Source organism: Solanum lycopersicum, chromosome 7 (assembly GCF_036512215.1).
Source record: "Solanum lycopersicum chromosome 7, SLM_r2.1".
NCBI lineage: Eukaryota > Viridiplantae > Streptophyta > Magnoliopsida > Solanales > Solanaceae > Solanum > Solanum lycopersicum.
In genome coordinates this window covers 9,798,429-9,810,846 of record NC_090806.1, presented here as the reverse complement: position 1 = coordinate 9,810,846, position 12,418 = coordinate 9,798,429, and the positions used below count along the sequence as shown (strand labels likewise).

General features: G+C 34.3%; 2 protein-coding genes across 2 annotated transcripts; one reads left to right on the top strand and one right to left on the bottom strand.

Moving 5' to 3' along the window:
* Nucleotides 1–2,192: 2,192 nt before the first annotated feature.
* On the bottom strand, nt 2,193–3,932 carry LOC101255213 (wall-associated receptor kinase-like 10). Its single transcript, XM_004243027.1, has 2 exons — nt 3,856–3,932; nt 2,193–2,586 (listed from the first exon to the last, which is right to left on the bottom strand). Exons 1-2 carry the CDS (start codon nt 3,930–3,932, stop codon nt 2,193–2,195), a joined length of 471 nt encoding a protein of 156 aa, XP_004243075.1.
* Nucleotides 3,933–8,568: 4,636 nt separating this feature from the next.
* Nucleotides 8,569–12,193, top strand: RAD51 (DNA repair protein RAD51). The gene is made up of 9 exons (NM_001246859.3): nt 8,569–8,752; nt 10,032–10,176; nt 10,307–10,417; nt 10,502–10,593; nt 10,685–10,779; nt 10,864–10,977; nt 11,400–11,529; nt 11,681–11,802; nt 11,884–12,193. The coding sequence occupies exons 1-9, from the start codon at nt 8,657–8,659 to the stop codon at nt 12,005–12,007; spliced, it is 1,029 nt and encodes a 342-aa protein (NP_001233788.1). The 5' UTR covers nt 8,569–8,656; the 3' UTR covers nt 12,008–12,193.
* The last annotated feature ends 225 nt before the right edge of the window (nt 12,194–12,418 follow it).

Below are 12,418 nucleotides of genomic sequence, written 5' to 3'. Positions count from 1 at the left end.
TGGCATTCTTGTTCGACCCTTACAATCCCATCATTTTCAAGTCTTTCAGTAGCTGGAAAGGAAGAAGAGGAACCTAAACCTAGATCTGATTTTTTTGGTTGTGCAGTTAGAGATTCCCCATATGAATTAAAAGACTCAACCACTTGACTTAAAGATTGATTAATTTGACCTTCACTGGGACCCACATCATCCATAATAATTTAATCACAAACATAAATATCTATTGTGTCCCCATCATGCATAAATAATGCCATGCTACAAATGTTCATGTCATTTTTCAATTCCACCAAATCACCCCCTAGAGATGGAGCTGCATATGTTTTTCCTAACTTACTAATCCCAAAAGACTTAGCATAATCTGCAAGTTCAGGAATTGATAAATGATCTTCATCCACGTTGTCTACATATTCAGTCCTACCCCCAACATATACTGGACCTACCTCACTCACCAACATAGCCCCAAATTTGAACCTTAAATTGAGGTACTTATTAGTCATAGTGTCAACCTATAACGACAATAATAATCAGTATATTGTACAATGCAAGCAATAAAATTGAAAACATATATAATAACACCAAAACATAAGCAACAATTGGTACTTAGTATAGTAGATGTATTACTCATCAACATACAATAGGCATCCCACACAATATACTTAAACAAATTATAAAATACCCCACCATTTATCAATACCAGAAACCCTAATACTTAGAACCTTAATTTTACCAAAAAGCCTAAATTTCATGCATGAACAAGGTAAAAAGCTTCATAATAATACATTCATTAAATGAAAATTCTAGTTGAAAAGTATTAGACCCCTAATCAGAAACTCAATCGGAAACTATGGCGAAACGTTAAACGAAATAGGGCAAAATAGGCAAAATATGTATGAAAAAGTAAAGAAAACAGACAGCAATACATCAAGCCTACGCGAAATCGAGTGGATAATCACTTGTAGACACAATTTCGGACAAGATCCAAAGAAAATCGACCAAACACTTCATGAAATGCAACTGACACAAATCTACCGTTACTTTATCGATTACACTTGCCAAATCTACTCGTTACTTTGTCGATTACACTTTCGTTAGAGGTTTAGAGAAAATCAAAGAGAGATTTAGGGAAAATCAAAGAGAGGTTTAGAGAAAATCGAGAAGCTTCACGAACTGCAACTAGCACAAATATACCGTTACTTTGTCGATTACACTTACCAAATGTACTCGTTACTTTGTCAATTACACTTTCGTAAGAGGTTTAGAGAAAATCAAAGAGAGGTTTAGAAAATATCAAAGAGAGGTTTAGAGAAAATCGAGAAGCTTCTTTCAGAAGTTTAAACATTTGTGAATTTTTAAGGTCGGTATTATCTAGGTAACAAAATATTTATCTAGGTGGCAAATTATTTATCTAGGTGGTAAAATACTTATCTACGTGTCGTGCGCATGTAGACACGATCATATTGAGTGGATGGAAAAAGTGTACGTGTAGGATGAATAAGCAAGTTTAGGGGGGTAATTGAAACAAAATAAAGTTTAGGTGTACCTTGAATAAAAAGCTTCAAGTTCAGGGGGTAATGAATACTTTTGCCTAAAAATAATGCATGCATTAACCCTTTGTATTAGTAATACATTGTTATGTGCACTTTATAATGCTATGGATAACTAGTACACCCCACCACTAGATAAGTCAACACATATCCTAGATTCATAAGCAATGGGCTATCAAGAGAAAGTCAACAACAAGAAGCAAGAACCTTACAACAAAGGTAAGAAAGAGTAATCAACAAAATGCAATACAAGTAACCATCCCCAAGATCTGGCATTAGTCAGTGCTCGAGCATCATATCTAATCAAAATAAGAGTATAAGGCTTTTTACAAATACGAAATAAGTACAAGTTGTCTCTGAATATAATATAAAGACTAAGTCTAGCCAAAAAAAGATGGAAACTGGTAACTCAAAACACCATGAACTCACCCTAGTCTTCAAACTCCAAGCCAGTCTGCATGACTCCAAATCAACGGCAAGAACTTCTTGCATTTACTGCATTTCATTGTGAGACATCGAGTTCTGATTATCTTCTTTGGTATAATCAGAAATATGACTACAAGAACTTTCACTTTTTGGTAAATTAATGTTATCTTGAAAACTCTCATTACGAGTTTTCTCTCGCCTTATTTTTCCTTGTTGGTCAAGTTAAGCTTCCACCTCCTTCATGGATGGACTTCTCCTAGCATTATAATTTAAGTATCTCTTGGCAATTTTGGCAACAACAAGAATCACATGTTCATCCTCAACTTTTTTTACAATTTCAGGGTCTACAATCTCAATAATACGATTTTCTTTCAATGATAATGTGAAACGGAAAACCAAACCTGGATATTCTGGTAGGTTTGAAATGACAACTCTTTGTCTTGTTAGAAGCTCTGCAAGAATTTCACCAAAGGCATATACATCACATTTATCTGTAAGTTGACCTGAGCGGAAGTATTGTGGATCTATGTAACCATATGTACCCCCTATCAGTGTTGTTAAATGAGTCTTGTCAATAGGCACTAATCTCGATAGTCCAAAATCAGAAACCACTGCTCTGAAATTATCATCTAGTAATATGTTGCTTGATTTTATATCTCATATTAAATTTCCAACAATTTCAATAGATTCGGGGGTGTCAGACTTAAGTGAGGTCTTGGTTGAGTTTTAGAGGTCTCAAACTTGTTTTAGACTTTTTAGGCATTATATTCGTTTCTTACGACTTTCACGAGTTTTGGGTCAATGAGATCTTGAATTTGTGTTTCGATGGTTCTATTGAGTATAGTAAAATTACATATATGGTTTGTGTGTACGGAGTTTTGAACGAATCTCAAGGGTTCTTTCAATGTGTTGAGTATGGGCTGATATTTTCTGGTGTCGAGTTATGTACCCTTCACGTTTCTGATTGGCCTTCCACTTCCATAAAGGCCAAACTTTGGTGGGTTTCACTCTGCGAACCAAGGCTCACTTTAGCGATGATCGATTAAGAGGAGTTTGGTTCACAAAAAGTGAGACCCCTCGTTTTTGTTAGGTTCGCTTAAGCAACATCTGAGAGGGTTTTTGGCCTGTCATTTCTGAGTTAAGCCCTCTTTTTCCTATTTTTGAGCTTTGTAAAATCCTTGGAGGAAATTTTTTGGAGATTTCTACTGCTAAATCATTTGGATAAGCCTTTATGAGCTTAAAACTTCACTTCTCTTATATCATTTATGGATTTTAACATCAAAAGTTGGGGTTTTGATTGGAAATAACAAGGTATTTCAAGAATTTGAGTTCTAAACTAAAATGGTGATTGTGAAATGATTTTAACTCCTTTTTCGAAATGGTTTTAACCAATGAGTTTCAAATGCCTTGAATTACACTTTCAAGTAAAGATTTTTCAATTCAAACCTCATCTTCAAAATCAAAATGTATGATTTGGGTATTGTTGATTTCAAAATCTTACTGTGATTACTTGATTAGATTAGATTGTGTAGTTTTGGAGATTGTTCGAAAAGGGAAGGATCAAGACTTGAATTGACTTTTCATTGAATTGAGACAAGTAATCTTTTAAACCTTGTAAAACTAGTAGAATTGATGGTGTGAGATTGGTTATTTGCGTTGATTTTTGTGCACCGTGATGAGAGATATAATGGTTGTTAATGTTGATTTATTATCGACGAGTGTTATTGATGCTAATGTCATTTGCAATAAGTGTTATTGATGTCGAGGTCATTTTCGATAAGTGTTATTGATGTCGAGGTCATTATCAGTGAGTGTTACTAATGTTGAAGTCATTGTGCGCGAGTGTTATGGATGTCGAGGTCATTACTAACGAGTTCTGATCTACAAGTGGTTATCCGTGAATCCTGATTGAGGTTGTGCATGATAATCTTGAGATTTGTGTTCGTGTACTTGATATACCATGGTTTCACGGCATTATTAATACTTTTTCCTTAAGTTTACTATGTCCAAAAGCCTTTTTGTGTTAATTTTTATATAAGTTTCTCCTTATTTGGAGGAAATCTGTCCAAAGATGAATGGGAGGTTTTTGAGTGAAGAAATGCAGAAGAGACCACCTACGGAGCTTGTGACGGTCCGTCATGCTCGTGACGGTCCGTAGGTGGCAGCGTAGTGCAGCTGCTGAAGGAAGATGGGGAAGTCGGACCAAGTGTGGGGTTACGGAAAGCGTGACGGACCGTCGTGTCCATGACGGTCCGTCCTGCAGGTTCATCGTTAAGTTCAGAGAAGTAGTCCCAGTACCCATATTCCAAGAGTTCAAGTGTTTTGGAACGGAGACCCTCGACGGACCGTTGTGCCTGTGACGATCCGTCATACTTGACATCGAGGGTAATAAAGAGAGCAGCAGAAGAAATTGCACAAGTATGGGACGACGGAGTCCATGACGGTCCGTCGTGACCACGATGATCCGTCGCGAGGTCCGTCGACCCAGCCGCATTTTGACAGATTTCCAGCAAATAGAATCCTTGTTTAATTAGGTTTTTATTTTCTATAAATAGTTTGAAAAACCTCGTTTTTGAGGTTAGACTCCGGATTATTAGGTTAGACTCTAGATTATTAGGTGAGACTCTGGATTATTTGGTTAGGCCCTTGATTATTGTTAGATTCTTGATTATTTTGAGATTCTTTGAATTGATTGTTGGTGATTTTTGTTGAATAATCAAGCGAACTTTCGGATACTCTTTCTCATTGAAGTATGTGCATGAATTCTTATATCATATATTTGAATATTGTGATTATGACTATGGGTAACTAAACTCCATAAGTAGGGTTGTGGGAACCATAGGCAAATAATGAGGTAAGACCTAACTAAAATAACAATTCTAGAATAGTGTCTTGCATGTATTAATAATTCTTTCTCTTAGAAGTCTTTTTAACAGATGGACAACGTTAGAACTCGCCTTCATGCTACTTACCGGACCAAGGAGGTAGATAATAGGAAAAGAATTATCAACGTAGATTTAGTGTATACTATCTAATAGGCTAGTATTGATTGGTACGAGGTAATAACTTAGTCAAATATCGAATACGATGCTTAATATGAGGTAAAGATAAGGGTTAGTATAGCAACACACGTAGCCGGACCTAGGTGCGGAGTGAATTTTTCTAGATGCCGGACCAAGGATTTAGAAATACAAAACTTATCACTTTGCATGCAAGATACAAGGAAAGAATTGTTATAGTTAGAATTATCAAGTTATGAACCTGTGGGGAACACGTAAACCCTAGTTACTTTGATTAATTCCAACATTCGAAGATGTTAAGTGTCTCTTTTAATTTCGTTAGTTATTTTCATTTATTTAGAAATAGAAACCTCCCTTTTATCGTCTTTGCTTTACAAGGAAGTAATTGACTGAACAATAGAAATAATAGATTGAAGCTAAGTCTAAACTATTTTCCTAGTGGGAACGATCCCAACCTCATTAGTTGAGTTATTTACTTGACACGACCGCTTTACTTCTTATTTGAGAAGTAAGTTTGAGTGTATCAGTACTTGATAGTCGTACCTTGATGAATTTGATGCTTCTAATTGATCTACTTGACACGTATGTTTGTCACACTTGATACTTATTGTTTATTGATTGTGACTGTTGAACTATGATTTTCAAGTCTTGTAAATCGTGTATTGTTAATCGGTTAGGTTAGGTTGATTTTATGCAAGTTGCAGTTTGAGCAGTTTTGATTGGGATGAAAGGAGTACTCTTATTCTAACTTAGTTTTGTCTTGTTTAGTAGGTTACATGTTGACTACCATGTTGTTTGGTACTCACTCCTTTCTTCTACACTTATGTAGCTTTTGAGACTAGTTACGTGTGATTGCTTTTCATCTATTTCTGAGGCTTCTAGAGAACTTTAAGAGGTAACTATTTGTCATCCTGGCGGATCCTCTTGTTCCTTATTTTATATTTTATTCTATTTGAAAAATAAAGACATTGAGATTTGTAATTATCTTTCAATTTCACACATTATACATTAGTGGCTTGTACACGTGACAATTAGGTTTTGGGGTTATATTAGTGGAGAGTCACTGAATGTATATATTTTTAACCCACCGTATGTCAAATAATAGTATAGAAAGATGTCGAACCACAGGGATCGGTTTGTCTATTCTACAGATATTTGTTGTTTTAATTACTATTTAAGAAAATCAAGAATTGTTGAATGGTGAATTAATTAATTAATAATACAAAAAGTAGAGAAACTACTTTAGTTTTCACAATATATTAAAAGGTGTTGGGGATCTTGACCTCACTCAATATTTCTATATAAAGTAATTTTTTTTTCTAAATTTATATTTCTCATAAAGTATAAATACCTCTCACGATTATAATTATATGTTATTACTGAAATTAAACAATTATATGCACTCCTCTCGGTTATACAATTTAATTACCGAAATAGTAATATTTATGAGCGAGACATGTGTACTTGAGCTAAAACATATTCTTCTAAGTAAGTCTCTTTCGATTAACTTGCTTGTTATAACTAATTATTCCACTATTCGCCTCTTTCTATTACAAATAAGTGTAGATTAATTATAACATAAAATAGATAGACGTTACTACAATATTAACAATATATCAATACTCCAATTAATAATATTACTTCTTCCATCCCTCTCGATTACAAAATTAGTAATATGTTAAACGTAGTAATCAATGGAAATATGTTAATAAATAAAATAACATCTAACTATAAAATAAATAAAATGGAAATCCATAGCTTAAGTTCACACACATAAAATTTAGATATAATAACTTATGTAGAAATATCAAGATCCGTCAATTTTTCAAAACAAAAGAAAATTACTCCATAATAGAAATAGTACTACTAGCGAAAATATTCTTCTCCATTAGATAAGATAGAAGAAATATTCAAAAAATAATAATTCTACTATTTAATTAAAAGCAGGAACTAGAATAATTTTCAACATGAAATACTTAAAAAAGTAGTATAAGAAGAACTTAAAGAAATATATGGATTGCTTTGTTTTTGACTCTCTCTCTACTCTGCTATATCAACTCATTTCTTGTGCAATTTATAGCAATTCTCTGAAGAAGAAAATCACCATTTTCTCTCAATTTTTCCACTTTGTAGTTGATAATTTTGACAAAAAAAAATGGCAGGTCAAATGTATACCAACATTTGAAACATTTGACAAACTTTTTCATTTAACTTGTCTTATGCTTGTTTTTTATTTTGGTAGATATCATGCTACCTTATTTTCCAATTTTTATTTTCCATATTTGCTGGATAATTCCTTCATTTCTATCTTTCTCATTTGTTCTTCTTTCCATTTTTAGCTTGTGGGTTCTACACAAAAAAAAAAAGTCCAATTCTTTGTCATATTTGCTCAACTTCCATTCATCTCTTTCATAATTCTTTAATATTTCCATTTGTCTTAGATAATTTCTTGAAAATCAACACCTGTGTTTCTTTTGCCACATATCTACTTAGTTGATGTTTTTTTATTACATTGCAACATTTCCGCAAAGATTAAAAATATTAGTACTAAAATTAAATAATAACTTAGTATATATGATATTTTTCTCTTATCAATTAGAATGAATAAGTTTTTTATTCTTGTGTAACTTTCCACATTTCTTACATGTTGTTGGATTTGAGGCTGACTTGTCTTGATGGAAATAGATAAGTGTCATCACATTCGTTTAAAGAGGCAAAATTGAGCCTAAATTTAAAGGGGGTTCCAAGGAAATTGAGCCTAAACTAAAGGGGGCATGAACTGTAATTTATTTTGGGTGAATGGCTATTTGCTAAATTAGTTTGAGTTGGGCTATAAAATTGTAATTATTTTGAGTATTGTGGCCCATTTATGTAGTTTCTCCCTTTTTGAAAAAAATGGCATAACATAGCAACTTATAGATAAATTGGTAATAAATAAGTCAATTTTATTTATTTGGCCGAAAAAGGGTTTTTTGAATATTTATTTGGCATTAAACAATCATATTTATTTTTCTTGAAACGGGAAAGGCTAAAACATACCCCTAAACTATCGAAAATAACTCACATATACCCTTAAACTATATTCTGGCTCAAAAATATCCTTTCGTTAAAGTATTCAGTCATATTTATCTTTACTATTCACACCTCTGTTAATAGTAAGGGTAAATGTGACCCAATACTTTAAGTGGAGGGTAATTTTGAGCCAGAATATAATTTAAAGGTATATGTAATCCAATACTTTTCATGGGTATTTTTGAGCCTTTTACGTTCTTGAAAAGTGATTCTTTTCTAATTTTCTCTATATTTCTGGACACATTATTGCTTGTCAACTGTTTTTATCACCATCAAATTCATAACGGTTGCATACAAAAACATATTTTATGAAAATTATTTTCATTGACCAACCAAACATTAAAAAATGTTCTCCTTTCCAACTAACATGAGAAAATAAGTTAGAAATGCACTTATTTTCCAAGAAAACATTTTCAGAGAAAACTGTTTTTTTCATACCAAACACCTCCTAAGTATTATTTATTTATTAGTTTTATTTAAACAGCTTGTGAAGCACGATTTCATTTGCAGTATTTTTGGCGGCTCCTCACGCCTTTGAAATATTTCCTTTTGCCTCCATTCTTCCATTCTCAGTGAGCATCAAGAAAATTAGCAATGGAGCAGCAGCACAGGAATCAGAAGTCGATGCAAGACCAAAATGATGAAATCGAGGATGTTCAACACGGCCCTTTTCCAGTTGAACAACTTCAGGTTTCCCCCCTTTTCTTCTCTTAATTGAGGAGTTAATTCAATCCTTTTTATATATCAAGTGTCCTAAATCTTGGATTGGGGTAGTTGTTTTGGTGATAGTGATTGTTTATGATTTCAGATTCAGTGTAGCTGGGTCTGATCTTGAATCTTGAATTGTACTTCGTAGGTTAAATGTTGAATCTTGAAATGTGGTTCTGGGTTGAATCTTGAATGGTAAAAAACTGAATTTTGTGAAACAGCTTTTTTTCAAGGTTGAATCTCATCTGCCTCGCTTATGGGAAATGCTTTTTTTTGTTTTGGGGTTTTCTATACTGTCCCCTTTTTGGCTTCTTGGAATGGGTTCGCTATCATAGTGCTCTTGTGGATTATTTCAAGCTAATATTTTTACAGTTATATCTATCTGTCCTTTACTGCCTTAGTTTTGAAGCTAAATGTTGTAGAATGCTTTGTGAAATGGGTTCTCGAAGCGATACCACTGATCTTGAAAACCTGGATGAGTGTTTTTTTGGTATGATGTTTCGATGGAGTCATGGAGCCCTGCGACAAGCCTAAGTTTAGTATTTAAGTGGAGAATGGTAGAGGAGTGACCCATCATTCCTGAGTTCGAATGCTATTGTTGGCAATAAGGGTTGGCTCAAAACAAATTTCTAGGTCATCAATTAAAAAAAACGATGTTGCTACAATGGTTTTGCTGCCCGTAATTACAACCAGTTTTCATTAGAAATTTGTAGGTTACTATCAGAGTGTACAGAATTGAGGGCACCATGAAAAGCTGCTTCTAGAAAGGCACTTGACACAAAATGATTTACATCATGACGCATGATATGGAGGGTCCAATAGGTGGGCGTTGATGGTCAGATATTTTAGTGTGCATCTGGGTTATGCGGTTGGCTTATCAGCTTTGCTCCTTACAAGATTTTATCAGTTTAGATCTTTTTTTGAAGAATTTTAAGTCTCGAGTGATTAACATTTACAGTAACTCAGATAAGTACTTATCATAAGTTTCTCATACTGCAGATTTTAAAAAGATTTACACGAAGTGAAACCTAAACTCTTGAGGATTTTTTAATCTTACTGGTAGTACATAAAAGCTGGACTAGGCATTTCCTAGATTTTTTTCTTGGAATTGTTAATATTTAAGAGGCAATATCTTTGAGTATCTTTTTCCAGTCTAGCTTGTAGTATAGTTGTTTCTGTTGAATGACACCCTGTAATTCTTCCAACTTTTAAAGGAAATGGTCCATTAGTTACTGAGGCATATAGCTTTTTTGTCCTCAAGGCATCAGGGATTGCAGCTCTAGATGTAAAAAAACTCAAGGATGCTGGTCTATGTACAGTTGAATCTGTTGTTTATGCTCCAAGAAAGGAACTTCTGCAGATAAAAGGAATTAGTGAAGCTAAAGTTGACAAGATTATTGAGGCAGGCATGTCTCTCTTCATTTAACTGCCATTGCCAGTGCTGATGTTTTTTCCCCTTACCTTCTTTTTTCACCCATTTCTGCAATTTTTTATCAGCAATCGGTACTAAATCTTTTTAATGCTGCATATGAACAGCTTCAAAATTAGTGCCTTTGGGATTCACTAGTGCCAGCCAACTCCATGCACAGAGGCTTGAAATCATACAGATAACTTCTGGATCGAAAGAACTTGACAAGATATTAGAAGGTAGTTATTTATCTAATTTGTGAACTTCTAGAACCGGAATTTGACCTGGCATCACAACCTCATACTTTTTTTGTCACTTGTCAGGAGGAATCGAAACTGGATCTATTACTGAAATTTACGGAGAGTTCCGATGTGGAAAGACTCAGCTGTGTCACACACTATGCGTGACTTGTCAAGTACGATAACATAGACATTTTTTTAATTTTAAAATCCCATAATAAAGTGCACAAGATTCATTCAAATATCATTCTTTATCTGTTATTTCAGCTTCCATTAGATCAGGGAGGTGGTGAAGGGAAAGCAATGTACATTGATGCTGAGGGTACTTTCAGACCACAAAGACTTTTACAAATTGCAGACAGGTCTTCTACTAGTAACTCAACTCACATGTTTTTCTGGTATTATGAAGTTCAAACTGTTGTCATCAGTGGGGTTAAATGCTGCAGGTATGGATTGAATGGTCCTGATGTCCTGGAGAATGTAGCCTATGCTCGAGCTTATAATACCGATCATCAATCAAGACTTTTGCTTGAGGCAGCCTCAATGATGGTGGAGACCAGGTTAACTTTCTCCATATTCCACTGCTCATTTATGAAAAAAATTTCTCATGCTTCTCAGTGGCTGTGATACTTTGAGCAAGAAAATGTGCTTAGATTATATCTTTTAGAGAATATTCCAACTCTTGATTGAGTATGTTGAAGGGTTCTAGTTTGAAGCAGCTCTCAATTTGTTTGATTATGGATGTCCATCTTACATCTAATGCATGTTTGGATACATCTTGGATCTGTTTGAAGTGTGCTCTCACCTGTTTCAAACAAATAAATCTTTTTGAAGTGTTCTAGAATTCAAAAAAAAATTTGCTTCCTGAATATAGTGAAAATCTTGAATTTGTGGCTTCCTTAGTTATTTGGGTTCATCTCATCAAAGCATAAAAAAGATCTCTGATAGAAGCTTAACTTTGAAAACTGTTTTGATCAAGCAGGTTTGCTCTCATGATTGTGGACAGTGCTACTGCCCTTTATAGAACTGACTTCTCTGGGAGAGGAGAGTTGTCTGCCAGGCAGATGCATCTTGCAAAGTTTCTGAGAAGCCTTCAGAAGTTAGCAGATGAGGTATTTAGCATGTCCCTCATTTGTGCATATTATCCAAAATGGAGTCTCCTCCTTCCTATTTTTCTCTCTTTGGTGGTGGTTAATGTTTTAGAATTAGATTAGGGGTTCTTGACTTACTTTTTCTATCTATCCTTTACTTTTACACTTGCAGTTTGGTGTTGCTGTTGTTATTACGAACCAAGTTGTTGCTCAAGTGGATGGTTCTGCTGTATTTGCTGGGCCTCAAATAAAACCCATTGGTGGCAACATCATGGCACATGCTTCTACGACGAGGTACGCATAATAGTACAACTATAACTTGCAGGCGCAGCTTATCTTGATAGCTGATATTTTACTCTCTTCAAATTCTGACAGACTAGCTCTGAGGAAGGGTAGGGCCGAGGAGCGGATTTGTAAAGTAGTCAGTTCGCCATGCTTAGCTGAAGCAGAAGCAAGATTTCAAATTTCTGTTGAAGGAGTCACTGATGTAAAGGACTAAATGTGTGATCAGCACATTGTTTACTACTAGTACTATTTTTTGTTTCCTACTTGGTGTACGATTTTGTCATCGTTTTGAAGGTTAGTTAACCATAAAAAGAAGTATGCTATATGAAAACACTCTGCAGTTTTTGTAGAACAATATTCCTTTCTTCTACTAAATGTAAATGCTCCTTCTCTTTTTGTGTCTTTTTGGCATCTCATTTTGTATGTTCTAAGATTTATTTAGCACAAGGGAAACTAAAGGACCTTCTGTATGTTCACAAGAGAAACTAAAGAACCTAAAGTAAAAGGAAGGAGGGTGCATTCTATTGTCCAAGATTGTATCTACTTTTTCCTGTTTTACATTTTAAAATTGTGTAAAAGTTTGCTGCATACATGCTGGGGATAAAAAGAGGGTGGAATTCACCAT